This window comes from Penicillium digitatum, chromosome 4, assembly GCF_016767815.1.
Source record: "Penicillium digitatum chromosome 4, complete sequence".
Taxonomy (NCBI): Eukaryota; Fungi; Ascomycota; class Eurotiomycetes; order Eurotiales; family Aspergillaceae; genus Penicillium; species Penicillium digitatum.
The window spans coordinates 712,407-739,978 of record NC_089387.1 but is presented as its reverse complement, the minus strand read 5'-3'; the positions used below and the strand labels follow the sequence as shown (position 1 = coordinate 739,978).

General features: G+C 48.6%; 10 protein-coding genes across 10 annotated transcripts; 5 read left to right on the top strand and 5 right to left on the bottom strand.

The window, feature by feature from the left end:
- Window positions 1-983: 983 nt before the first annotated feature.
- On the top strand, window positions 984-2,377 carry Pdw03_0244 (MOZ protein represents a chromatin-associated acetyltransferase; the record flags this gene model as incomplete). The annotated part of the gene is made up of 2 exons (XM_014681948.1): window positions 984-2,139; window positions 2,193-2,377. The coding sequence occupies 2 exons, from the start codon at window positions 984-986 to the stop codon at window positions 2,375-2,377; spliced, it is 1,341 nt and encodes a 446-aa protein (XP_014537434.1).
- An 888-nt stretch (window positions 2,378-3,265) lies between these two features.
- Window positions 3,266-9,481, bottom strand: Pdw03_0243 (Armadillo-like helical; the record flags this gene model as incomplete). Its single annotated transcript, XM_014681947.1, has 2 exons — window positions 3,266-4,825; window positions 4,880-9,481. 2 exons carry the CDS (start codon window positions 9,479-9,481, stop codon window positions 3,266-3,268), a joined length of 6,162 nt encoding a protein of 2,053 aa, XP_014537433.1.
- A 199-nt stretch (window positions 9,482-9,680) lies between these two features.
- Window positions 9,681-10,592, top strand: Pdw03_0242 (Transcriptional regulator TACO1-like, domain 2; the record flags this gene model as incomplete). Its single annotated transcript, XM_014681946.2, has 3 exons — window positions 9,681-9,746; window positions 9,835-9,913; window positions 9,967-10,592. The coding sequence occupies 3 exons, from the start codon at window positions 9,681-9,683 to the stop codon at window positions 10,590-10,592; spliced, it is 771 nt and encodes a 256-aa protein (XP_014537432.2).
- A 159-nt stretch (window positions 10,593-10,751) lies between these two features.
- On the bottom strand, window positions 10,752-13,076 carry Pdw03_0241 (Centromere protein Cenp-I; the record flags this gene model as incomplete). The annotated part of the gene is made up of 4 exons (XM_066099549.1): window positions 10,752-11,828; window positions 11,880-12,907; window positions 12,960-13,006; window positions 13,057-13,076. 4 exons carry the CDS (start codon window positions 13,074-13,076, stop codon window positions 10,752-10,754), a joined length of 2,172 nt encoding a protein of 723 aa, XP_065957276.1.
- A 600-nt stretch (window positions 13,077-13,676) lies between these two features.
- Pdw03_0240 (Cleft lip and palate transmembrane 1) lies at window positions 13,677-15,693 on the bottom strand (the record flags this gene model as incomplete). Its single annotated transcript, XM_014681945.2, has 3 exons — window positions 13,677-14,480; window positions 14,544-15,602; window positions 15,655-15,693. 3 exons carry the CDS (start codon window positions 15,691-15,693, stop codon window positions 13,677-13,679), a joined length of 1,902 nt encoding a protein of 633 aa, XP_014537431.2.
- A 205-nt stretch (window positions 15,694-15,898) lies between these two features.
- Pdw03_0239 (Short-chain dehydrogenase/reductase SDR) lies at window positions 15,899-17,277 on the top strand (the record flags this gene model as incomplete). Its single annotated transcript, XM_014681944.2, has 5 exons — window positions 15,899-16,170; window positions 16,240-16,325; window positions 16,380-16,544; window positions 16,596-16,666; window positions 16,729-17,277. 5 exons carry the CDS (start codon window positions 15,899-15,901, stop codon window positions 17,275-17,277), a joined length of 1,143 nt encoding a protein of 380 aa, XP_014537430.2.
- Window positions 17,278-17,979: 702 nt separating this feature from the next.
- Pdw03_0238 (uncharacterized protein) lies at window positions 17,980-19,989 on the bottom strand (the record flags this gene model as incomplete). The annotated part of the gene is made up of 3 exons (XM_014681943.1): window positions 17,980-19,257; window positions 19,314-19,793; window positions 19,861-19,989. The coding sequence occupies 3 exons, from the start codon at window positions 19,987-19,989 to the stop codon at window positions 17,980-17,982; spliced, it is 1,887 nt and encodes a 628-aa protein (XP_014537429.1).
- A 236-nt stretch (window positions 19,990-20,225) lies between these two features.
- Pdw03_0237 (Synaptobrevin) lies at window positions 20,226-21,097 on the top strand (the record flags this gene model as incomplete). The annotated part of the gene is made up of 5 exons (XM_014681942.2): window positions 20,226-20,259; window positions 20,318-20,352; window positions 20,403-20,512; window positions 20,574-20,979; window positions 21,035-21,097. 5 exons carry the CDS (start codon window positions 20,226-20,228, stop codon window positions 21,095-21,097), a joined length of 648 nt encoding a protein of 215 aa, XP_014537428.2.
- Window positions 21,098-21,238: 141 nt separating this feature from the next.
- Pdw03_0236 (Killer toxin sensitivity protein (Iki1), putative) lies at window positions 21,239-22,402 on the bottom strand (the record flags this gene model as incomplete). The annotated part of the gene is made up of 3 exons (XM_014681941.1): window positions 21,239-21,966; window positions 22,020-22,176; window positions 22,244-22,402. The coding sequence occupies 3 exons, from the start codon at window positions 22,400-22,402 to the stop codon at window positions 21,239-21,241; spliced, it is 1,044 nt and encodes a 347-aa protein (XP_014537427.1).
- Window positions 22,403-23,640: 1,238 nt separating this feature from the next.
- Pdw03_0235 (Aminotransferase class I and II family protein) lies at window positions 23,641-25,623 on the top strand (the record flags this gene model as incomplete). The annotated part of the gene is made up of 5 exons (XM_066099548.1): window positions 23,641-23,709; window positions 23,759-23,835; window positions 23,887-23,965; window positions 24,026-24,979; window positions 25,027-25,623. The coding sequence occupies 5 exons, from the start codon at window positions 23,641-23,643 to the stop codon at window positions 25,621-25,623; spliced, it is 1,776 nt and encodes a 591-aa protein (XP_065957275.1).
- Between the last annotated feature and the right edge of the window lie 1,949 nt (window positions 25,624-27,572).

Here is a 27,572-nt window from a genome sequence, read left to right as displayed (position 1 = left end):
ATTCAATTATTGAAACAAGCATCCTCAATCAAAGCATTACTTCGTCAAAGATCCCGAAGCCCGCCAAGTCCACTCAATTCAGCGATAAACCAGGTTTTGAAAGCTTGCCAAATGACGATGCAATCAGCAGCGATTCTTGAGAAAGAAGTTCACGATCTACGATCGGAAAATGAGAAAAAGAAGCAGAAAAAAACTCGATCTCGAAAGCAGATACCTGCTACAGAGGGCTTATCAGTTCAGGAAGCTACTGCTTTAATTGTGCAGCCAGAGGAAGTGATTGAACCTCCCCGCCCCCAGGTCCGCGCGCACAGGGAAGCACCTTTATTACCAAGAACAAGGGCATTACCGAAATGCGGTGCATGTGGAAATCAGGGCCATAGAAGAGATGCATGTCCAGATAGACCTAGAATTTAGCTGATTGAATTTAATGGAGTTTTGGTTGAAATAAATGCGTTTAAAATTAATAGGCTGGGTGGGGTGTATCTCGCTTGGGAATTACGTTAATTGTCTAGACTATTCAATGCCTTCAAGATCGATAAGATCAACCCCTTAAAAAAGGGGCCCTAAACATGACGCTATTCAAAACTATCTCAATCCTAGGAGCCACTTACTTCTAAGCGTTGAACCCTTCCCACTGCATAATTATTCCCTTCTCTTCTTCACCACTATCGCACGCTTGCTCTAGCTGCAGCTCGAAGCTTCCCTCGCGGTAAACCCCATATCCCTATATCTATGGCGGTGCACTCGGTCGGAAGAGACTTCAACGCCTGGAAACGAGTGAATACGGATATTTATGTGGTGGGAATAGCTTTAAATTATAGGAACTTCAGTTACGATCTAATTAGAGCGGTGTGCGGTATAAAATCAGGCATCTTTAGGCACCAATACTACATGAAACCGCATCCGACCCTGACACCTGCGTAGACGTTGATTATTCCCCGCGGGAAAAAAAAAAAATAGCTTCTACTCACTTGGTCACCACCATGTCCACACCGCGGCTGCCCTTCCTGTATCCGAATTTGATGCGCGCGGTGCGATCATGCGAACCGATAACATACCGCTCACTTAGAATCCCATATCGGCCCAGTCAACGCTTCCATACGAGTCAGCAACGGGAGCGCGATTCCTACCAGCGGCGATATGGTCCAGCTGTCGAACCGAATACCACTCCTTCATTGCGTCCAAAAAATGGCTCTCATGTTCAGGTCCAGGAGGTGCCAGGGGATCCATCGGTTGAACCTGAGGCTGTAAATGCATCCGAGCAGGAGGAAGCTTCCCCGGAAGGGGTACAGTCGGAACCGCCACCACAGGAAGCCGAACCGGACATCCCAGCTTTAGATCAACAAGCTGAAATTGAAACTGAAACGAAGGAAGACAACCCCTCGACGGACCGGGAACCGCACGAGGAGCAGGAAGAGGGTATAGACGGCGTTGAACAGGAGCAGGCTTCGGCTTCTTCCCCCCCTCCTTCCGAAGGCGCAGCGGAAGAAAGTACAGACACCTCTTCATTTACAAGCCAAACTCCGTTCGATGACGTTCTCCACATGCCCTCGCCGTCGGTTTACCTTACTCCAACCGGGGAACCTTTCTCGTCCGAGGACCGCCCGCCACATTTGTCCCCAGCACCGTATGTGCACCCGTTCGACACATACTCTCTGGTACAGGATCTGTCCAAAGGAGGATACAGCGAAGAGCAGTCCACCACCATCATGAAGGCCGTGCGGGCTATCCTGCAGAATAACCTCTCCCTGGCCAGGGAGAGCCTCACTTCCAAATCCGATGTCGAGAATGAAGAATACCTGTTCAAAGCAGCCTGTTCCGAGCTTCAGTCATCGCTTCAGACAGCTCGCAACTCGGAAATACAGCACCAGCGCTCATCGCGTACGCAATTGCAGCACGAAACGGATATCATCTCGCAACGTATCAGCCAGGAACTTGCAGGCATGAAAGATGACATCAAGGGCATGTTCAATGATCACAAGATGACTACGCGAGAGCAGCAGCGGAGCATCGATACCTCGGTTCAAGAATTAAACTACAAGATCACCGTGTCGCTGAACAGCGATGGAAAGAGTGAGATTGAGGGTCTTCGATGGATTCTGACCAGACGCGCTGCTTTGACCATTGCCATTTGTGCTTGTAAGTGCCCAATTCTCCCATGGTTTCCTTCTTGCTTCTAACTCCATTGCCAGTCATGATCATCGTGTTCTTGAAGTATGCTTCCACGCGCAAAGTGCCTGAGCCCAAGCAAACCAAGCAAGCGAAGAAGCCGACCGTCACCAAAGAAGCCGCCACTGAAACTCGACTGGTCCAAGATGGTGGCATTCAGATAGACGGTCCGTCTGTTGAAATGCATCTCGGCGAATCTCTCGGTTGAAATCTTGAACATAAATCCTCGCCTGATGCAACACCCTCTTTGGTTATGCACTTGGCACTTTCCACTCCTCGTTTTTTTTAGAGCCATCAGCCACGTACTCTTTTCTTTCATTTGTCTCAGGTGTTGTGTATTCATCCACCTGGCCTGGCTCCTTTACGCTTCTTGTGTCATCAAAAGCCGATGTATACTGTTTTAACGGAACATGGGAAACCCACCTACCCAGGTCGGTATGTACAGAATCAAATCACACCACATCTCTATTTTCACATATTCAAGTTAGCCCCTAGAATCTCTCGGCTATTCCCTGACCCAAGGCACCTCATCAGGGCGATACTTGTAAGCCCGACACCCACATCACCTTTGATGGATGCTCATAGATATACTTCAGCATGCTGCCTCGGCCACTCGTCGAAATGATACAGGCATAACGAGACGCAGCGGCAGATCGTCGACGATACCTTTATGGGCGTCTGCGTTCCGATTGTGTTTATTCAGAGCCCTGGTGCGGCGTTGTATGCAGGTACTATGACCAATGCGGCGTGGAGGGAGGCGCACACGGCTTCTTCGATTGGGGGGTTGCTGAGAATAGCAATGATGCCGGGTTGGAAAGATTTGGGATGGTTCTTGCGGGATTGATCTTGATTCCGGTGAGAGTTGACAAGTCCGCCAGTTGGTCCGAACTGGCCAGTTTGCGGGTACTCGGTTGATTTTCGAAGCAAAGTCTATAGAATGATCTAACAAATCTCACTAATGTCTGCAGAATATATCAGTTACTTGGCTGCACAACAGCCGACGGTGTGCGATGGATAATTTCCGTAGCTGAAAAAGATTTGGCGTTTAACTATATATCATAAAGTGTTTCATCTGATTTGATAGCGTAAAAATTTTCTAGAAATCCATGCGCAATGCTATACTCGGCACAGCCTGGGGGGCATTGTCTGCCACATCAGCAGCCTTCGAAGCAACAGCTCCGACTCCGACACTACGAAGTACTTCCTCTAGAAGGGACTTCTGGTCTGCGTTCATGGTAGCTACTAGCGTCCGGAAAGTAAGCTGATCGGCCTTGGCAAGCTCGAGGAGATGGCCCGCGGATTCCTGGTGCACAGACTCGCCTTCACGCTTGGCGCGCGCTAAGAGTGCCGAAATGATGAGGGATGTAGCGGCGGGCAGTTCAGAAGGGGAGAAAGTGGCATTGGAGATGCACGACACGAGCGTGCGAGCAACCACTGTGCGGGAGTTTTCGGGGTCGCTGGGGATTTCGCCGTTGTCCAGAGGGCAGGCAACCATGAAGGCGATCAGCCGAGGAGTCAGGTATCGGCCAATAACCTCATCTGTGACGGAACGAGAGCCCGGCTTCACGAGGATTGAACGGAGACAGCTGGCGGCCACGGTAGCAAGACCGACGTCTTGAAGACAGTCGAGGAACTCATCCAGAATCCGGATCAGGACTGGCTCCTGGGGCGGAATGACGTGTGCGCCGGCAGTCAGGAGGAAAGTGATCGCGAGGAGTGTGTTCTTGGCGCATGGGATGGAGATATCCGACTCTCGTCGCTGAGCGATGGTGAGAATGGTCAGGAAGCGGGTGAGACATCCTCGAAGCTGGAATGACACGATCTCAAGGTCTTCGAGTGATTCCGATGTGTGGGCAATGCCGTGAACGAACTGCCTGAAGATGGGAAGAGCTTGCGGAACCACGCCCGCTTGGCAGATCCCAGTCGCGAGGATAGTTGTGAAGATATGTAGGATACAAGCATGGAGGTCATTTCGAATGATGGATGGGAACACGGATGCAACATCGACGAGGGAATGAAGTGCTAAACGAATGAGAGTCAAAGACTCATCTGAAGTGACGTTGAACCGTGCAAGTTGGGTCGATTCACGGAGATTGGGAAGCATTCCAGCGAGAACGAGAATTATGCTTCTTGTGAGCTCGAACAGTTGCTCGATGTCATCAGAAAGATGATCGCTGCGTTCTAGATCGCCCTTTGCTGCGGGGTGATCTAGGGACAAGTTTTGGGCAATCTCGACAATGACAGTCTGGATAGGGGTAGCTTCTGTTAACACCAGACGGTCGAAACTGTCCATGGTCTCTGTGAAAATTGCATCTTGATAAATGGCATTTCCAGAGATGACTGGCTTGAGGATTCGCTTTAGAGCCTGAAGAATGTCCAATCGTTGCGACGCCGAAGTTCCTTGATCAACCAGAGATTCGAAAGCCAGTCCAAACAAGACAAAGAAGAATGCGACTGGCTCTTCGCGGTAATTAATATCATCTCCTTTCCCTTCATCTTTCTTGGGGGCTGTTTCTTGTTTCTCTTCGCTCTCAGCCCCGCTAGGCTCCTCGGGCACCTGCAACTTGCCATCCAAAGCATCGAAAACAAAGTCGATATCTTTCTCGACGAGCCCGGCAATTGCATCAACCAAGTATAACCACGTGTCTTGATAGAACTGCATATATTATGATTAGCGTCCGCCGGATACAATAAGCATGTCGCGGCCTACCTCTAACAGGGTCTCACGATTCAACGCAGCATACACCTCATCCAGGTCACTGCTCGAGGTTGTCCCCAAGCTACCGGAAATGTCTGGCTCAAAGCGCAATCGAGCATATTCTTGAAGAGAAGAAAGCCATAGAGGTGTAAGTCTAGCAATATAAGGTTGGACCACCTGGGTCAAGTACTCTTGGTCGATACTTGCGATCTGGAGCCGGGCCCAAGCCGAGAACAGTGCGAGTTTCACCATAACTCGAGCATTTGAGTTGAGACCCTTGAGATCACCGATTTCAGTAGTCTCCGGGTTCTTCGCAAAGTTCTCCAAGCCTAGCACCAAAAGCTTTAGAATTCGCCCCATGCGGTCGACATTGGTTACAATTCCTGTAGCGATAAAAGTCGCAGACACATTGATAGCCTCCGAGGCCAGCTCCGCGGAGGAATCAGCAGCAAAGGCAGGTGTAAGCGCTGACCCAATCTGAGCTTGATATTGCTCCAGGAGCGAGGCTTCGGCAAAGTCAGGATCCGGTGTCTTGCCGAACATGGTAAGAACCTGGTCGATGATCTTCAATCCCCATACGCGCAGTTCAATGACATTGGCGGTAGATGCTGAAAAGGCCATTCTAACAACATCTCCCACGTTTTTCTGGAGAGCCAACTCCGCTGGGATGGCAGAGTCTGGGAGGATAGCCTCTTGGACAGTAGCCAGAAGTTCGGAGAGACAGCTCATGGCAAAGTTGCGGGTCTGCCACTTCAACAATTCTTGGCCAGAGATACCTTCGTTCGCAGTGTCACCTTGCCCTTCCCCAGCTGCCGAGGCGAAACCGGCAACTTCGTCATCAGGGAGATCAGCAGCTGTAGTTTGAACAGCTGTGGTAGGCACAGGTTCCTGTTTGTGGCGTGTCTTGGTCATGATGTTCTGACAACGCTGAATCCAAATTTCAGTTTCTGTCAAAGCAGTCTGCTGGAGCCAGTCCTGGATCATTGACTTGAGCGACTTGTTATTCGGTGCTTCATCGAAGGCGAGCCAGATATCATCTTCCAAAGACTGACCCACCGTCTGCATCACAGACGATGCGTCTCGTTTCATCAGGTTGTTCAGTCCCCGAACTGCCACATCTCGCATCAGGAAATTGCTTGCTCGAAGCTCTTTCTGCAGTCGCTTCACGTATGCCGCAATGTCAACAAAACTGGAGGCATACATCGAGAAGTGATCCAAACATTTGGAACTCTCCGTCACTAGTGCTGGGTTTTCCTCCAACTGAAATTGGCGAAGTAGGGTCAAAATGAGGTTTCTGGTCTTCGTAATGTCTTGCAGATCCGGTCCGAGAACGTTGATAAGAGAGTCCACGCATCGACTGAGCACGACGGGTGTCGAGAATGACATTTCAAGATTGGAGGTCGCCAACGCGGCTGCCTCCTCGTTGTGGGTATCAGCGTTGTAGAGTTGGGCAAGCATCCCCAAAGAGCCGGAAACAAAAGGCGAGAATGTCAAACCAGCGGAGTTGGCAACTCTCTCCAGGCCTCCAAGAGCCCAGAAATGGACAACAGGGTGAGGGTCATTGCACAGGGACATTAAAACGCCAACAATTGTTTTGAGGTGCAAACCAGCTGCCATTCCGCCAATCTGAGCGTGGATACATCCTAGGGCGGCAGCACAGCCAGCTCTAGCGTTAGGCTCTCTGTTCTCGACAATGGTATCTACAAGCCAATTGACCTGTGTGTTGGTGCATGCGTTTCCAGCACTGTCGCAAAGTCGTCCAAGTGCTTCAACTCCGATTGTGCGAACAACTGGATCAGCATCTATGACGAATTTTTGGAGGAGCTCTTGCAAAATCTTATCAGTGGACGGATTTAGCTTGCCAGGCATGAAGTCTGTCTCCTTCACAGCAACTTTCAGAGCATGCAAAAGGGCGACCGAGATGTTGACAACTAACGCTGCTTTCCTGCCGGGGTTTCTTTGCAGGCCAGGAGAAGTGAGGAATGTAGCGATCTGCTCAACACTGCTTTCCTGGATTTTGGGCGAATGAAGAGCGAGAGCTACAGAGAACAAATCGATTGCCGAGTTGATAACTCCTGTCGTTGGGGGATCAACAGCAAGCATATCTCCATCTCGCAAACTGTATAAAAGAATCGCGTCATGCTCGCTGGCTTGACAAATAGGGAAAGCTAAGGTTTCGTCCACAAGTTGGTCCACGGAGTCAATCGCAGACCAGCCGGGACTCTTGTCATCTTCCTGAGTGCCGGACAGTGTAGCCCGAATATATTCTCGGGATAGTCCAGTGACACCAAATCCATAATTATCACATAGGTCCCATAGACCATCGAACTGTCCAGCAGAACCGGAAATAGAGCTTTCTAGCTGCTTGTACTGAGCATCTGGGTCTGCAAATGAGGAGATAGCCAGACTGAGAAGACTAGATTGAGAGATTATGTCCCCATGACTAGTTGGATGGACATGCACAAGCTTCGTGAAACACTGCAAGACACGTCGCCGCACCAAAGTTGAATAATCTTGCAATTGCATTGCTGGGTGCAGCCGCTGTGAAAGATCTTCCATAGCCTTCGGCTTAGGCAAGTTATCCAAGAATTCGACAGTATTTTGCAACATCGCAGCGATTCTCTTTGCACCATCTGATGTGATCAATTTGCTGTTGAACTCCATGAACACCAGCAGCGAGCCCAATGCACACTCCCGCACGTGGGTCAGGAAACTGGTCTCGACGGCACCTGGCTGGGCAGCATTCTCCTTGCCGAGGTGTTTGGGCAGTGCGTTTTTCCAGAGAAGCATCAGTTGGGACAAATGGGTCTTGACAAAGCTGGGGCCGAGAGGCATCAGACCTCCAATCAGAATCCACGCCACCTGGATCTGAATGCTCGCAACCCGAAGCTCGGAAGTGCTGCTTGTCTTGAGAAGATCGGTTGCCTGGGTAAAAGCGCGCGCAAACACATCCACTGATCCATACAGTGGTTGTAAACGAGAAGTGCTGAGCATGGCAGATAATCCATTGGCATAACCAATACACCGGCGAGGCGACTGGCGCGATGTGCCTAGCAGTCCTATCTCCCTATTCAGACTATTCATGCAGATTGTCACACACGACAGCAGCTGATGTGGAGAGGCTAGAACGAAGTTTCGTAGACAATGAGCAACGTGAACTTGAACAGTATAGCTAGGATGAGTAAGTACTTGAAGCAGAGCTTCTCGGCAGCTATCGGCTTGAACGCTGAAGGCGGAGCCCAGAGATGAAATCAACGAGGACAGAGCACTGACTGCACTCGTCAGTGTGTACTTGCTTGGTTCACGACGTTCCTGGATAACTTGGGGGTAGTCCTTGAGGATATCGTTGATGAGCCAGGTTGTAGCATTGAGTTGGCTGTTCTCGCGCAACAATTCCTGGCCAATAGTGTCTTCAAGGATACTCTTGACAAACCTCCTGGTCATAAGTAGGCGGAAGCGGTTGTATGTTACGGTCGGATGGTTCAACAATTCGACGAGCAAGTTGTTGGCGATCTGACTATAGCAATCTTCGACAATCTTGTCTCCCAGATTGCGCAAAACATATTTGTAGCATATACAGATCCCAGCGCGTGAGCGATTCGAAGTAGTGCTCTTCAGATATTGGGACGAAAGCTGTCTCAACAAGTCCGGGAGAAGGAAGTACAGGCGCGAGTCAGTTTTCTTAGGGACAGACGACTCTGACATCTCCGCCTCGTCCTCATCTCCCAGTCCCACGCCAGGTTTCTTCGACGTACGTTTCGATTTCTTCGATTTCGATTTCGGGGTGGTCGTGATGTGTGTATCCGTAGCATGTAGATTAATCAGTGCCCGACCGAGAAGTGCAGCTACGGCGTGCCGCACCGGCGCAGCGGGGCTGTCGATCACCTTCCATACAAGGGTTTTGAGGTGTTCGAAGTCATGTGTGTTATCAAAGAATGGTGTTGTGGCAACCAACTGCTCCAGGCAGCGGCAAGCATGGACTTGGACGAAAATGGACTTGTCGCCGATAGCAGCGTTTCGGGCCTGTTTCCAAATGTCACGGGCGGCTCCTTCATCAATCGGAACCCCAATTCCAGCAACAATCTTGCGCATCACTGCAAAGAGAACTCCCCTGAGACCAGTGTGATTGCTTGCTGATTTCAGCAGTTTAAGCGCGCTCGATGTGGCAACATTGGACTGCATAAACGCACTCTCGCCGGCTGTCGCAAAGACCTCCCCTAGACAATGCGCCGCAGCGAGTTTAGTCTTCAATTCGGCTTCACTTTTACCGGCATTCAGAATTGCCAGCAGGTCAGCGATTGTTTCGAAGAGGATCCCGCGATCCCCTTTGCTGAGTACTGCGCCGAAACATCGCCCTAGATTGTTGCGGAGGACTCGAGTGATAGTCGGTGAAGGGAGGTTTAATATCTTGAACAATTCCTTTTTCAGATCCTTTTGTTGAGATATGACTTCCGCCGCTTCCAATCCAGATATGTATTGTACGAGGCTGGAGGTGAACGTAAGCATGTACAGTTCTTGCTGCTCGGAGGGGAGGGCGTGTAGTTTAGGGATATCGAGCTCAGGAATCCCATTTTGTGAAGGGGACGATGCTGGGACTGTATCGGAGGCAGACATTAGATAGATTTAGGGCAAGCGTAGCTCCATAAGAAAGAGACAGAGAGAAAAAAAAAAAGGTGGAAATATCTAGTTCACAGTAGTTGCGTCAACCCCATGTTCGCTCCTTATCGTGTGGCCTCACTTTCCGCGGAGATCGGATAAACAGCCGCCCGAGGGAATCTTCATAGAGATCAGATCTTCGTCTCCAATATGCAATATGCAATTTGCAGAGTATGAAAAGCATGATGGCTCTCAGGCTTTGCAGACTACCGCAGCAGCCCCGGTTGGTTGATTCTGCCTGTCATGAGTGTCGCTATTTCAGCACATCATTGGCCATCCTCTCCGGTCACAACAAATGGTCCACAATTAAGCATGACAAGGCCAAAAACGACAAGGCCAAGAGCAGGGAGCGCCAAATAATGGGAAAGGAAATCGCAAATGCTACACAGAGTAAGTAGGGTCATTCAATCGTGCGTATCTCGGATCCTGATACTCTATTCTAGTGTGGGGACCCGACACGAAGTACAATCCTCGTCTAGCCCTGGCGCTGTCGAATGCGAAACGAGCCTCCGTTCCGAAAACCATTATCGAGGCAGCAATTGCTCGGGGACAAGGACTCAGTATGTCGGGTCAAGCACTAGAATCTGTGACAATTGAAGCCATGCTGCCTGGTTCGGTAGCTGCGGTTGTGGAGTGTCAAACGGATCAGAAGGCGCGTGTGCTACAGGACGTTCGCTACATGATTAAAGACAATGGAGGAATCGTCACCCCAACTACATTCCTCTTTGAGAGAAAGGGGAGAGTTGTTATGGAGAAGAAAGATGATGCGAATGTAGACGACTACTTGGACCAGGCGATCGAAGCAGGAGCGGCCGATATCACCACGGATGATAAGGGTCGCCTCGTCATCTTGACTGATCCGTCGGAGACGAAAACCGTGGGCGAGACGTTTGCGAAACTGTCAGGTCTCAGCGTAGAGGAATTGGAGATCTTCTGGGATCCCAACAAAGATAGCATGGTCGAGGTCAAGGACGAGGAACAGGTGAAAGATCTTGAGGACCTCTTGAGTGCTCTTCGAGAAGACCCCAGTGTTCAAGATATATATCTTAACTCGATAGAGAAGTACTGATCTCTTCAACGCTTTGCTGCGGTCTGTCTGAAACCAAGACTGTCTCCTATCGAGAGCCGGGCATGTACAAATATGTATTATACCGATATCAAGCATGTCAATGGCGTTTTGAGAACGTTTGTTTCTAGAACTAGTGTCCATCTCACCCGGTTATTATGGTTACTCTTTGCGCAAAGCCTTCATTGTGCTTCTCATCAGAATGCCAGTACCCCGGCACCCAATCGCATCCAACCAGTCCAGCATATGCACACGGTACTCCTGCCATGTAATCTTAGCACCACCATCTTTCTCCAGTGCCTGTAGCACTTTCTGGGTGACCGGCTTTCTCAATTTCGGGCAGTGGTCCGCAACATGCTGGTCCTCTTCCAGATCCGCAAAGCAAGCTGCAGACAGGTTGCAGAATGCAGCGTGATGACTGAGAGAGAATATGGACGCAAGATTAATATGGAATGCACTTTCGCGGTCATAATGTTTGGCCGCCTCAGACAAATCCTTGATATAGTTTGTCAGAGCAGTGGTAGTCGGTGTTGGGACGAGGCAGCCTAGCGCATTCGGGTCTTCGGTATTCAGTGCACGATTGCGCCATAGCACATTGCACATATCCATGACATACCCGTTGAAGCGACCAACAAGATCTGTTCCATAAGCCGGGGAGTTTTGTGCTTGGAGAACATGGGAATTCAGAGAGGCCTCGAATGCAGACTTGTAGACGGCCAAGATGGAATTAAGGGTTGAGATCGCAACGACACTGGGTGTGAAGGCGAGCGTGTATACTGTTTGCGCGTGCGGAAGTGTGAGGCGGAATCGGGCATCTTGAGGTGCGTGCGAGAAAAGTTCCGAAAGGCTTCTGTAGAAGCCGAGAACGGAGATTGTAGCTGGCTTGGACTTTTTATCCTCGTCCTCCACTGAGAACTCCAGAATTGAAGAAGCTAAAAGCTCGGCGTGAACGATAATTTGACTCAGGTGGATTGATTTTTCTTTTTCATCTGGCTGTGATCGAAGTTTGACCCCCCATTGGCCGATCAACGTCGAGTAGAACCCCAGCAATGCTGTTCTGGAACGAAGACTCTCGTCTAACACTGCTGATTCCAATGGTGACAAGAATTCACTCCGGAGCGACGCGAAAGGTTCGATTGAGATATACTTGAGAAGTCGGAAGACGCGGTCACGATTATCCTTGCCATTCCATGTTTGCAGATAAGACTTCAAAAAGGAACGGATCGAGGATGGGAGGTCCTACCGTTTTGTCAGTTTCTGAGTTGACGGTGATCTATTTGAAGAACTCACCTTGGTATAGGATACATATTCCACAACAAAATCCAACACGTAGGATAATGTTTCGGGCTCATCATTTTCATCACCACGAAGCATCTCCAACCTATCCTCAAGAAAATTTCTCAACCATGCATTTAGACGGTGATGTGCAAGTTCGGACTGGACCAGATGAAGATACTTCTGAGCCATTGCGTCGCCCAAAGTTGAGATAATCTGATTTGGTAACTCGATCTTGTCAAGGGTGTCGACAAAATGGCCAACGTCACGAAGCTCCTCCAAAGATGTGTGCTTGTGAGAGACTCGTGAAGTCTGTAGAGTCGGAATCACCACTTCAATCCTACTTCTTTTCACAGTTCCCCGATGAACAACTTGAAAACTCGACTCCTGGCCAGCCTGTACTCTTTCCATATTCTGATCTTGAAGCTCCTTTACATGGCTTGACCACTCGGGGTCTGGGTGTTTGAAGAAGAGGGAATTCCTTCTCGATCCTCCAAACTCCCCGAGAATAATCTCGGGGTAAAAATTCTTGAAAATCCTCAGAAGGCTGATAAGCTCTTTGTCTTCACCACCTGCAGTCTGGATCAATCCCATCAAGGCTTGAATCCGGAATGGCTTGACGTGCTTTCGTCTTGTGAGAAGCGAGAGAAGGTGACAAAGCGGTTTGCGCAAACTAATCATATCCAAATAGTTGAAAAGAACAGCATAGAGTTTGGCAAGATGCGTCCTATCTTCGAATAGATCATACGTAAGAATCAACCAGCGCAATAGCAGAGCCTGTGTAGCAGGGCTCGGTTTGTTCTTGCTGGGCCCAAGACAGCACACCACTTGAGTGACATTCTTAGACACGATTCTTTCCTGAGGGTATAGGTTTTTGATCAGCGTGGTAACTGTACCCTGATCCAAGTTATTTTTCGTGGTCAGAATCTTCAAGAGACGGGACAGCACGGGTTGCGGGATGCCGCTCTCGTACGCGTTTGAAGCTATTGTTTTGGCTAGTAAGCTGGCATCTGTGTATCTCTGCTTGGGCGGGACAAATGCAACTACCGCATCATTAGTAACATATTTCCGTCTTAAGAAGCTTTTTGGCCATACCAGCTTCCAAGTGCTCGATCGCATCAAGCAGGCCGCTTGGTTGGTTGCTACCTGAAGAATTGTTAGCATAGTTAAATTGAAGGGATGCAAACAAAACTTGCCTATATCACTATCCATCTACACAAGCTTAGTTGCAAAAGTTCCCACAATTGGGGTGTCGTCAATAATGATTAAATGTAGTTTGATTTGGGGTGGTGGTATGGGCGCGTAATTGCGCGATGCCGCGCTTCGTCTGAAATTGCACGTGTTGAAAAAGCAAGAATTTTCGTCAAGTGGAATTCTTTGTGGTTGGTTTTAAACTAATAGAGCCAAAGAAAGAATGGTTTTTGGTGTAAATCCACTGGCAGTTGCATAGAAGAACAAGTGGGCGCGAAGATGTGAAAATGGCCTTAAACCCAATCGGGTAACCATCAACAATGGCTGCTATCTTCATCCATTATGATTGGTTTGATCACGCGGTCATATAACTTGGTCTAATCTACTCTCATGACACTGGAAAAGCAAAGCTCAGAATTCTCAAGTGAGTATCTTGAGGGATCCATTATTAGAAGAACCGTAAGTAAACATGGCTTGCTGCAGTATCGTAATGATTATGATCCAATGCTCGCCAGCATCATGCCAAAAGTAGTAAAATCAAGTGATTTACTACGTGTGCAGAAGCGTTGATCCTAGGTTCATCGGCCCATCGGCGGGTAAGACCTGCCTCTAAACTGTCATTCACTTTCTCTTACGAGCGGGCGACTTGGAAGTAGCTTTGGAAGAGGATTGAGTAGCCACATCCTCCTTGTCGCCCTCAATAGCAGAAGTAGGCTCCTCTTCGTCGTCACTATCACCTCCCTGGCCGAACTCGTTCACGCGCTTGTAGTCCACCTTATACTTCCAGCCCTGGTAGAGCCATACGAAGAAGATGACATCGTCACGAAGAGTAGCCAGGCGGTGGAGCCAAGGCATCTTGACGGTAAAAGCGAAGAGATCGTCGATGAAGGTGTTCAGGAACTTGTAGGTCAACGCCTTTCCAGGCATGTGGGCAACAGACTTCAACCGATAGTTGATGTAGAGACTGGGGACCATCATGAGGAATCCGTAGGCGTAGACACTGCCCACTAGGGTCTGGATAACGTAGGAGTACCATGACTTGTGAGTGTTGTATACCAGGCTGTACGCGGCGTACGCGAGTAGAAGGGGAACAGCCAAAATGTACAAGTAGCGGAAGGCAATTTCATCATACTCCTTGGTCTTTTCCTCAGTCTCGCTAAGCTTGTGCTTGTCCTCGAAGACAATCACATAGGGCAAGAACGACAGCCGAGAGGTGGCTGGCGGCGGGCGCAAGCGAACGTCGACAGTCTTGGTGATCTTCCAGAATTCTAGAAGAATACCAAATCCTTGGCTACCCAGGATCATCCAAGAGGTATTCTCGCTGTTGTCCATGAGGTAGAGGAAAATGACAGCCTGCATGAAGACATTGGCCAGGATTGTCCGAACTGAGGTACCAACAACATCCTTCTTCTTACGCCAGTGGGCCTGGAAAGTCATAGTGTTAGCGATACTCGACACCACGACTTTTGATGGCGAAATTTCACTTACAATATCATTCTTGAAGGCCAAAGTCTCAAACAACATGTGGAAGACAGTGACCACACCCGTGGTGCAGAGGAGCCAAATGTTCGTATCCAAAAGAATCTCTTTCACCATCTCCCACTCATTTCCATCTCCACCACCGGGAGGAGGCTTACCATAGGCAGCCTGGCGAGAACTTTGCTTCGAGCCTTCATCAACACTACTGAGGATGTTGAACTTCCAGTTCGCCATGTTGTTGAGGGTAATATGCAATGGCACGGTCTCGACGGTAGAATTCAACTCGGTCATGTGGGTCTTCAGTTGCCAAAAAGTGTTAACGAAAGCGATCGGGTAGTACCACCCATTCTTTCCAGTGGCATCGCGGGCACCAGTCCGCTCCAGCTGCACATACTGGCGAACCGCGGGGTTCATCTGCACAAAATTCTGGATTCCGGAATCTGGGATCATAGACAAGGTAAAATTGGGGTGGTAGTATGACATAGTTGAGACATCCGGGGTGTTATCTTCCTCCTGGTCCTGTTCATCCTCGGGGCCCGACAGAAGATTCTTCAGCTTCTTGACCTTCTTCTTGGGAAGGTACTGGTTCAGAGGTCGGGGGAAGTGGAGTGCATCGGCCGTGTTGTAATCCTTAGCGGCGGGGTCTAACGGGTATCCGGTGCGAGCCAAAAAGAAGTGAGCCCAGAGAGTTCCATTCTGTTGGACCTGCTTTGGGACCTTGATGGTGGTGTCGATTTCGCGAGTGTCACTGTAGTTTCCAAGTGTGAAGTTCTTCTCGTCCAGCACAAGAATACTGTCTGATGACTTGAATTTCGGCACAATGATAGACGGGGTTACATAAACGCGGAGATCTACTGCGCTGTCGGAAGGCCAGATCGGAGCGATGACCTCGGGGAGAGCACTGCGTTCTGCAATTTCGCTGGGATCGGGACGATCGGCAAAAGCGGGGATGCCACCAGAATTCACGCTCGGAGTGTCTGTCTTGTCTTTATATCCCATGTACTGGTTGATGGCAAATTGGGCCAACAAGAAGATTCCAAGACCCTGAAGGGCCCCCTTGAAGCCCGACTAAAGGGGGTCAGCAAATTCAACGCAACATCCTCGAATAAGCGATACATACGTTGGACTCCTCCTGTCTGCGTGGCCTCTGTTCCGACATGATGGATGAGGAAAAGGAATGAGGAAGCCAAGAGGCCAGCTAACGTGGGCGATTAGCACGCGATTAGATCGAAGCCCGGCGCGGTCTTGGCATTTGTGTTCCGACCCTCCGGGCATCTTCCATTCTTATACTTGTTTTCTATTGAGCAGCTTTGAAATTGCGATAGCGTAATGGATAGCGCGCTCGGCTGTTGGCGCTGACCCTCATGGACAATAACCCCCCCTTTGATGCCCGCGTGCAATTCCCATCGCATAATGAGCCTCGAGTATGGCTGATCACCGCGGGGGATTCGCCTATAGGCCTCTCAGTCGCGCGGCAGGTTCTTGCACATGGAGATTATGCATTTCTTGGACTAGCACATTCAGCTTTGGAACGCGATGAATGTCGCCGTGATGAATTTGATGCTTTTCTCGCTGAGGTGGAGCACCATGGTGATGACTGGGCACAGCGCATGAAGACAGTTCCACTAGATATCCGGTGCGCGACATCAAGGCAGTCAATTTTATCATGGGGTTTGATCTTAATGACTGACGGTTTCTGATACAGAATGATGGGGCAGTGCCAGGCAGTCGTGGCAGATGCAGTCGCAACATTTGGAAGAGTGGACATACTTCTATGCTGTACAAGTCAAGGTATCCCTCCATGCTTCAAGGGATCCTTGTAAAGCTTACTGACCTGCTTCTAAGCCCTTATTGGAACAGTTGAGGAACTTTCTGCTTCAACCCAAACCATGAATCTCGTACGTGATCAATTCGAGGTGAACTATTTCGGCCCTCTCAACATCATCAAGGCCACGCTCCCCCATATGAGGAAAGAGCGAGCAGGGCATGTGATGATTATATCAGGGATCAGTAAGAAACACATCCCGCCCAGCGCTTGAATTTTAATCTGACGATGTACAGCGGCGCATATCGGTACACCCGGACTAGGAATGTACTGCGCGGCAGGTTGGGCCCTCGAAGGATTCTGTGATGTCAGTCTCTATATGCGTATTTGATAATTTGATACTGTTGCAGAAACTAACCGTCTTGATAGAGTCTGGCTTATGAAATTGCTCCATTCAACGTCAAACTCACCATCTTCCAATGCAGCATCGAAATTGGCATCCTCACCAACCTAGTAATCAGCGTCCCCCCAATCTTTCCGGCCTATTCGCCCGCCGACAATCAAGCACCTCTCTTCCGCGGGATCCTAAACCACCTTGTCCCCCAACTTCCCGATGCATCCTTTTCGTCTGACAGCCCAGTCACACCCAGTCGAGCAAACGATGAAAATGCCCGAGTCAGCTCCATAGAAAATGGCCCATTCTCCGCTCCAGAGGTTGTCTCCATGCACCCACCATTAAGCTCCGCACACCTTGAGGTGCTGGTCTCTGAAACAGTCTATGCCATAACATCAATTGCTGGCCATGAAAATCCTCCTTCACGACACATTGTTGGACAAGAAGGTGTTGCAAGTGTTAAGGAGAAGCTCAAGACTGTGAGTGAAGAACTCGAAGACTTTGTACAGGCCAGTTTTGCTGTTGACGTTGCTGCGGATTCGGATCATACGCCCGCTGTATCTGAAATGAACGACGGGCCTTAGTGGGAAGGAAGGGTCAGCCTGCTATCATATTTAGATCTCGATTAAAGACAAGCTCGAGTTTTTGGTAGGCCGTGTAATTTTCACTCTACCTCGCTGACAACAACTTCCATAACCCCAAAACTCAAGAGTTCTCTTTGTATAACCGCCCCCTGGTTAGAGAAGAAAGACGAGATGTGAATAGTTGCCAAGGAGCAAGACTAACAAATACTAATTCAAGATCGTGGAGGCACAAGGGGGAAAACCGCAAAAAAATCGTCAAGGTCATTTTGGGTATCGGATAGAACATATTCCATGGTATGTGATTGTGGTCAATCTCCTAGGATTCAGGTCAGACTAAAAGACTACTTCTTACATAACTATCCTCATTAGAATTCGAGTGCATGAGGTCGGTCTTATAGTTCCCGACTTCTTTACCTCAGTGATGTCACATTCTTAAATCCTCCTGCCATATACGCTTGGCAGACTGTCCTGGCCGTAGCCCTAGGCTACCAGCTGCCTTACATCCATACCAGATTCTACTTTTCACTTTTGATCTATACGAAATAGCTAGACCTTGGGTTCCATTTTCTACTAGAAAGCTAGCGACCTTGGTAAAACTAAAGACCAAACTCCATTCCGATCTTCACATGATATCAAGGGTAGTGTAGGTGAAAATTAAATGGTCTGGTGAGTCAATATTTCCATGCTAGAAGTGGAAGGCGGCTACTCAAGTCGTCCATGCTGGAGGAACCAAGCCTCTCGCACATCAAAGAGACTACCCATATCTTGGTTGTTTCGGTAGCACCGAATTTCCTTCCAGGCATTCGCTGTACGGCCGTTCGGCATGCGACCGTCGATTTGTAAAATCTTATGGACAAGTGCTTGTGGAGAGGGGAGATTGGGGACGATAATCTCATCAAACTCACTGGCAGTAGTTTGAGATGGAGCTGGGACTGGGTCTTTCTGTTGTTCAGTGCCTGGGGGGTTGTTGATTTCGTCCTGTTCAACCTTAGCGGGCGCCTTGACGGGTGCCTCGACGCTTTCCGCAGGTGTATCGAACTGAGCCGTGGACACTTCCAAGAATCCTACTTTGTCACCCTTGCCGTTGGTATTAGCAATAGACGACTCCTCTACCGACGTAGATGACTCTGGCGCAAGGAGCTCTGGGAGGGCAGGGGTTGAAGAAAACACCGAAAAAGGGGATTCTGGCTGCGAGGGCTTTGGGTGGGAGGCTTCTGCTGCACCTTTGTGGTTTTCTTGAATTTTGGCAGCCACGATGTCCATGAAGGAGAGAGTAGCGGTGGGACTTTGTTCATCGCCTTGGGACACTGCTATCTCCTGGGGCACCTCCGGCTCTCGAGGCGGCTCCGGTTTGGGTTGCTTTGATAGGTTTTTACGTGGTCGTCCTCGCTTTCGTTTCATTGGGGGCTGAGGTTCAGGCTCAGGAATTGTGCGCTTGGGTTTATTATTTTGCGTACCACTGGGGCTGAAAATAACAACGCTGAAAGGAGTTTCTTTTTGGCTCTCTTCCACAGTTGATGGTGAAATGACTGGCTTTGTGACGGTGACACTGTCGGTATCGATCTTCATCTCGTCAGTGGAAGATTTAGGGATCTCGTGTGGCGCTTGACCATTATGGAGCTTCATTTCCTCGCTGCTGGAAGAAGCATGGTTCTCCTGTGGCTCTTGGTCGATTTCGAGATTGATCTCGTCATTGGAAGGTGGAGAAACCTCCTGTAACACTTGATCGGTGCCGAGCTTCATCTCGTCGCCATTGGAAGTTGTATTGGTAACCTGTGACTCTGGGTCCTCGTGTTTCAACTGTTTATCACTCCAAGAGGATTTCACTGGATCTGGCTGTGTCTCGATATCGATTTTCACATCTTCATTCCCTTTTTGTGGCGTTGAAACTGGCTCTGCATTGTAAAAATTGCTGCGAAGAAAGACTCGTTCACCAGGTGGGATTGCAAAAGTCAATTTAACCCCATTGCGGTCAAGAACCTGTAACAGTCAGCAAATTGCGAGGCTGCATGCGGAGCAAATAGATCTTGACTTACCCTGACTTCCTTTTCAATAACAATCCTGCCAGGGCCTCTACCGTAAACGTAGTAGAATTTCCAGATGTCGCCCAGCTGAATAACGCCTTCATCGATAAGAGTTCCCATCTTCACGCGCGCACTTTCTCCGGCTGGTGCTCTCCAGGCCGCTTTTTGTTTTTGTCCCCAGAACTGCTCATATTCGCGCTCTTTGAAGTCATCAAAGTCGCCCTTTTCACGCTGCTCCCTGGCTTCCTGCGCCTGGCGTAGCCATTCGGGGTCGTAGCGGCCGTTTTGGAGGTCGAGCTGGAACTGTCGAACGCCGTCGCGCCAGTTGTTTGAATAGCGGATAAAAGAGTCTGGAATGGGTGGTATTTTTGCGTCTGGGTCATCTGATGTAGCCTGTGCCTCCGGGTGAACGTCTGGGGGGAGGAGAGCGAGTATTTCGCGCTTATCGCTTTCCTCGAGGAAATTCCATGCTTCAGGTCGTGCCAGAAGTTTCTAGGCGTTTTTAGGTTATCGTTAGCTTGGAAAACACGGTACACATTTTAAAATGATCGGATCATACCACTAGATCCAAGTCGATGAGGAGGGACTTGTCGCTCGTCAATAGCTGCTCCTCACTCCATTTCCCTCTAGCGGCAGGCCTTCTTGGGGTTCGAGCTCGTGAGCTCGTTTCGGATTTGGGGGTCGACATTGCGAGACCCAAATGTTCTGCTACATTGGCAGAACTAGCAGCAGCACGACTAGGGCATCTTTATGATTTTTTAGTTAAAAAAGGGAAGCAAAAGCAAATGCGAAGCTCACCCCGAACGTCGTGGTTCTGCCGCACGGGACCTCGCTACCGCCTTCGTGTCTCTCTTCCTCGGAGCCATTCTTACGGCAAAACAGAGAAAGCGCTGTCCTTCAGAATAAGGAAGCAACGTTTTCAGGATGGTCAGGTCAACACAGATTGCAAGGCTCGATGGTAAGGAACTCTCTAGGGGGTTGCGAGCGGGTGGAGTGCTGATTTCAAAGTGAAATAGGCCTCATGCTGGCCGCTTCAGTCGACGACGAGCAGGTACGTGACAATGATGATTTGAGCGGAGAGTGAGCTCACAATATCTGTAGGCTGAATCGGAGCTCTCTGAGATTAAGGGTCAGGCTAAAATGATATTTCGGCGCTTAAATCGCAATTCCGCACCCCAAGCCAGTATTGAATCTGGCCAATACAGCCTACAGTAAGTTGCACCCACCAGTCAACAAACGTTATCAATGGACAACTTCTCACATGGGTTGCAGCTACACAATCCAGGATAACGTCTGCTTCCTATGCATTTGCGACAAGTCCTACCCCCGCAAGCTCGCATTCACTTATCTCGCTGATCTGGCCTCCGAATTCACGACCACATACACGTCCTCACAATACCTCTCACCAACCCTCCGTCCATATGCTTTCGTCGAGTTTGATACCTTCATTCAGCGCACAAAAAAACTGTACCAAGACAGTCGTGCATCTCAGAACCTCGACAAGCTGAACGATGAGCTCCGTGATGTCACCAAGGTGATGACGAAGAATATTGAGGACCTCTTGTATCGAGGCGATAGCTTGGAGCGGATGGGTGAACTCTCAGGGCGGCTGCGTGAGGACAGCAAGAAGTACAGAAAGGCAGCTGTACGCATCAACTGGGAATTGTTGCTGAAGCAGGTAGGTCTAAACATTGCGACAGTATTCCCTGCACGATCGGCTAACCATCTCACAGTACGGACCTTTCGCTGGCGTCGGGCTTGTCATTTTCATTCTTCTTTTCTGGCGATTCTTCTGATTCCTTGCTCTCCATGTCCATGCTCAGGGGCCTGGCTGTAGGAATGTACGCATAGTTAATACCTCGGTGATTGCGGGTTACAATCCGCCGATTCTAGAATATGAAGAACTGCGTGTGAACATATATCGTATTTGATGATGTCTAAATTTCATCCTCTTCTTCGTCGAAATCATCTTCTTCTCCCATGTCGTAAAGAATCCGGCCTCCTTCGCCGGGGCCATCGTTGTGCTGTGCGTCGAAGTACGGCAACACAACGCCCTCTCTTTCGCGTCTCTGTCGGTCGGTGAGACCCAACTCGAATGTTGATGTCGGTTCCTCATCACCGGCGCCTAGATCTCGCTCTAAGGGAGGGTTGTACAAGATATTATCGTCAAGCAACGTCACAATCTCTTTCAGATGCTGTGGCGAATACCGCGACGCAGGCGGGAGAAGGTACCATTCCAGTACACCACGACCACTCTTCCGCCTGTGCTCCAGCTCAATGACAATTCCCTCTGCTTTGCCAGTACCGGCCAATCTGTCCAGTCGGCCGAGGAGAACACCTTCTTGCTCTTCCTCAAGCCCAAAGACTGGGGGAGCTAGACTGCGGTCGCGAGCGGCCTTCTGTGCTAGAATGTGCGAGAATGAATGGAGTGTGATGATACTCGTAGCGAGGTACATCAATGTAGAAATAGGTGGCGGTGAATAGGGACTTTGCTGTGGAAGTTCGGGAACATCTTGGTGATATGTTACCACAAGTGACGCTTCAACTTTGGCCGATGGCGACGTGGGAGCAATAAACGAGCCAAGGAAAGAGGGCAGGTGAAACCCAGGGTGAACTTTTTTTGAGTTTAGAAGAGGGTTGATTGAATCGATGAGGATAAGACGCCCTGCAAAGACAGTAAGCACGAATCCACCAGCGGGGTAAATGAACCATTCTTACTGCGTGAGGGGTTGGAAGCTGCAACAGACTGATAAACAGCGCTCACTTCTTTAACTATATCGCCAGGACTCTTGCGGCGTGTTGATACGAAAGCATCAACTCCATCGGGTTTCTTCAGGGTTTCAAAAGCGATGAGCGTAACATGGACTTTGGACAGCTGGCGAACTAGTCAGCATGGGAACCCACTCCCGTATATGGCAATGCAAGTTTCTGAACCCACGTACCTTTGCACGTCTGATATATTCTTTCAGGAGTGGCGTAGCCGGTTGCTCCAAGGAATCCAAAATAAGTGTGAGGGGCGACGCAGTGTCGCGCAAGCTCAAGAGTTTCGAAATCAAGAGCAAATTGTGCGTCCGCCTGTGTGAAAGGTGAATTGGCGCCATCCTTTTTCGTTTAATGATCTGTCTTGGTCCAGTTGCTTTCTGGGGACGCAGGTTGACAGGAAGCGGGGTTGTGCTGCGAAAATTTCGTGGTGAAATTTAAAGTTGGGGCTCGACGGGCCGGCCCGCGAGCTGCAGCACTTCAACTAGGCAGTGAGTGCCCTTCCTCTCTTTAGGGGCCTTTTTGTTTTCTTTTGTTTTCTTTTGGGGGGGGGAAGTCAATGTATACACAACAATTTTATAGACCAATTGTCGCATGTTTATTTTTGAAGAAACCATTCTTAAGGAGTCTTGGTTGTTCCAAATATCCCCGCATGGAAGCGGAAGTGGAGTAACAAGTAGTGTTGAAGTGGTATCTGTAAGCACCTCTACCAGACAAAATTTGGCCTAAAAAAATATACAACGGGTTGAGAAAAACTGATTTTTTGAAGTTGTGTTAATTGTACCTTTTGTATAGGCAAACTACAAACTATCCAAAAGGTACATAATTTCAAAAATTTTCGTTGACTGAGAATTATTGTCGACTGGGGCACACCACTATCCGAAGGTGTGTTGAGCTGAGCGCTTGGCACAATTAGTGGGGTTATCTACCTCTACATGTGGAATATAGAATGGTTTCAAGAAAGCAGTTCCTATCAAGCCGCTGCTCCGGCTCTGATGCTCTTTTTTTCAGCCTTTTTGTGGAAATTTGGAATATTGAAATCTCATTCCATAACTAAAATGTCACTTCCTACTTGATAGATTGGAAAGCGAACACTTGATTTCGCTGCATAGTAGTCCCTGGTGAATACCTATTCAAGAACGACCTTACAAAACGACCAATTCCAAGGAAGATGGAATAAGAACTGAGAGATGCTTTTTTTTGGGATCAAAGACTATGATGTAGATTGTGTCTAAGCTACCACCTGCAAGACTTCAATCCGACCCTTTCTCCATTTTTCCACTACCATCACACCTCACATTGCCCATTCGGACCACACAAGTCTAGCTCTAGCGCTGATGATACGCAAATTTCCTGCTGAATTTATTCCATTTCCTGTTGTTTTCCAGAAAAAAAATTCTTGGGAGGCCTCAGCTGCCGACATCGGTTTCCAGGCAGCTCCGCCTAAAACCGACTAGGCGTCTTCTCTGCCTAGAACTAGCCCGTTTCTGCCTGGACCCCATCAAAACCGCACAAGTACAAAAACCACGCATGGACGCGAATTATTAAAAAAACCACCATACTAGCTTTCTACATCAAGATGTCTGTAAATCCTAACCCACGGCTTCGAATGCCAGGCTTCAATGTTAAGCTAAACTGCCAGCCCGATGTGAGAACCCGGACCTTCCTTCTGCAAATGCCATATGCTAACAAACTAGCAAAATGTGATGCATACCTGGCATTGCGGCTTCCCTAATGCATTGGACAATGACAAGCTGCAAGAAGACTACTTGAAGTACGATTCCATGCTGCTGTTGGCAGGATCTCAAGTTGACCTTGCTCCCAGTGACTTAGTGACTCACCGAGAAGTTCTAATGATGCGGGTGGTTAACACCATTACCGATAAACCCCAATGGGATCAGAAGGTGTGTGCAGGTTTATTCGTTTGTCCTTTGGCCTTGGCAGTTGTTTCTAACCGCCTATAGGTCTTTGACAAGGACATCACGACGAAATGGCATGACGAGATCGCCCAAAGTGGTCAAGATGTGACCTCTAAGATGATGGAATGGATTCTCAAAGAACTCCAATGGAAAGCTAAAATTTTTAAAGAAACGGGCTATGTCCGTGTCTTTGATGTGGGCGTGATCAAGTCCGATACCGCTGTGTCAAAAGAGATACAACGGTCACTCAAAGTGGCTGTGAAACCTCTCGAGAATGTTGCGGAAAAGGATTTCCACCCCGGCTCGGATAGTAAAGTAGTTGATCTAGTGCATCCGTCACTGTTCCCCGTGATCTACGGCCAAACTCGCGTGCTTCCGGACAGAATTATTGGCCTTGATGACTGTTTAGGAAGCGTGGGACAAGGAGATCTTGTACCCGTTCCTTCGAGTCAAAATTGTGGCCCAGTTTTGAATGGCAGGCATCAATACCATCGCGAAGATCAAATGTTTGTCTTCAGTGATAAGTTTCAATGGCTCCCGTGCGACGTGGAAATCGTTGATGACGCTAGCTGTCGAATCTTGTCATACATCAACAACGCCCATCCTGTTCACCACAAGCCTCTCTATGATGTCATTGAGAAAATTATCGCTCGGACAATCCCGCTCTGGAATCGCAGTTTGTCCGTAATCTTTGATCCAAGAATTAAGTACACCGGGGTCGAATATGGTGAACATTCAGATCCTGAGCCTGTCCAGCCAGAGGGCGATGATTATGACGTAGATGAGTTTTGGGAACTTCATTATCAGTGGGAGAGTACCCGTCCTATCATTCCCCCTGAGCCAGCCAGCTTTGAACCGCGAAAAGAAATGGTTAGAGTTGATTTGCGAAAGCAATTTCCCGACACAAAGCTGCAGATTATCATAAAGCTGGCGAACATTGAATTGAGCCCAGACAAGCCGGAGTATGAAGGAGGTTCTTGGCACATTGAGGGACAGTTGGTGAGAGTTTCGCGCCCTTTTTAACGAAACATCCTAACCTTTGACAGAACGAGCGCATCTGTGCTACCGCAATCTACTACTATGACAGCGAAAACATAACTGATAACTCCTTGGCATTTCGTCAACGTGGCATGATGGACATGCAAGATATTGGATACGAACAAGGGCAGTTCGCATTCTTGCAGGCCGTCTTTGGCTTTGGTGAGGATGTCGACGGCAACGGGTATAATCGCGATATCACACAAGACCTTGGAGCTGTCGCTTGCAAAGAAGGTCGGCTACTTACTTTCCCGAACACTGTTCAGCACCGGGTTTCCCCATTCTCGCTCGTCGACCAATCTAAGCCCGGCCATCGTAAGATCCTCGCGCTATTCCTGGTTGATCCCCACCGTCGGATTATCTCCTCAGCCAATGTGCCCCCGCAGCAGGAGGATTGGGGTTTCGAGAGACAAAATGCTGTGAAACAGGCTTTAGCACGTCTACCAGTGGAGCTACAGAATATCGTTCAAGATGACTTGGACCCCGTTTTGACCTTGGAGAAGGCCAAAGAGTATCGGTTAGAACTCATGAAAGAGCGCGGATACAGATCAGGAAAAAACTATCAGCAGTTTGAGGCCGGTGACTTCTATCTGTGTGAGCATTAAATGGGAACTCTGATAACTACTCGGATTTAAGGCCATGTTTTTAACGGTCGATGGCATCAATCTTACATAGTTTCTCATTGTGAAATGAGGGTTATGTGATTTTCAGTTTTTTTCAAACTTGTCACGGTATGAGACGGAGGAAAGGAAGAAACTCGAAAAACAACTCTGTTGGAAGCATGTGAATATTTACATGCTACCACATGCTCCTAGTATTTAGTTTCCCATCTTGTAGATGGTTTCTCTCTCTCTTCACGCACAACAGAGATTTTCCAGTCACATCTACACTTCATAGTAGAAACTGTAATACATCTCTATCAGGTAATGAGCGCCGTTGCTTTCGAGGCTATTGTGTAACGCAACCCTCGAACCCCTGGTTAACCCTTTTTGGTGCCTGCGTCGCACCACGGTGGAGATTTTTGACCCCACAAATCTGAATTTTCACCAATCCAATTTGACGAGACTAACACCTTGTCTAACCCCCAGGATACCTGTTAGAGATACTAGAGATCTACGATGAATGTAGATGTAACTGGAAATCTCTTGATGCGTTGAGAGAGAGAGAGAAACTATCTACATGCTATGACTGAGACTAAGTACTGGGAGCAAACAGTGGTGGTCACGTGACCTTCCAACAATACCATCTATCGAACGGTGGGTCTTGTCAGGCCGAAACCTGACCCACCCTCAGCGAGTCAGTTTCCCCTCCAGAGATCCTTGCCAGATGCCTTCCAGATGGACCACTTTACTGATTTCCGACAGAAGGGAAGATCCAAAGGACTTGAAGCAAACTGAAGGGTGAAAGAGATAAACTGAACTCCTAGGATGGATTCTTCGCTTCCTCAACTAACAAAACATGAAGGGTAAGAACATATAATATAGTCCTGGCCCGACGGCAATACTGACCGCCTCCGGGAGGCGGTCATTAAACTCCGTCCTAATTGCTATTTCATACATGATGATGAGAAGGACTATTCCCCCTAAAAAAAATCTTTACTTCCAACAGGTCTAACCTCGTCGCCGACTAAACCTCACGTCGCCGATCTCTCCCTCGCTGTCGTCACGATGCCGATGGAACAAACCTACGAGATCGAGGACTTTATTCTCAGTCCAAACGAGATTGATATCTCGGCCTCTGTCCCAAAACTGAAGGGACAATCTAACTTCAGTGACTAGTAAACTGCTCTCTACCTTGCCCTCACTACCAACAACCGGTATTATTCGTATATGATTGCTTAGGGTATTCCACAGCCTAAAACACCGGATTTTTAAGATACCGATCCTGAAGTAGTTTGACAATTACTTATTGAAGAAGCGCAACAATTTTCTAGTGACGATACCACGATAATTCTTATTACACCTACTTAACTTCGTGCTCGAATCAAGGAGGTTGTCGAATCCAATAATTCACTCCGAAGAGCCTATAATATAAAGTGCACGAACTGGGAATCGTGCAATTCGAGGGCTATCATACTACTAAAGGGAACTCTCGGTCTAGAACCTTTTTCTCATATATCTCAGTACATAGATATCCGAGAAACATCCAAAAAGCTTTACTCGATGTACGCTATTATATCTTATTAACATTTATTTGCTCGCTAGACTAGGTGGATTAATCTCCGCTTTAAAAATGGTTCAGCAAGCGATTTTGTACGCAAATTTCAAGAAGCTCTCCGTGATCTTAGATCTTACTGCTATCACTGCTAAGATACACCCCACGATTGTCCTTCATCAATTCAAGAGAGCTATCAGTGAGAATGCTAAGTGTTATGCCTTCCTATAAAACCTCAAGGTTGACGAGAAAAATGTGAACCTTATGGACCAGGTCTATGTCGAATTCCTCGAGGTAGATATTCATAACCGGTTTATGAACCCCTCGCATACTTCTGCAAATGCAACCGTAGTTCAATCCTCGTCGTCGTCGTCGAACCAAGATAAGAAGAAAGACACAA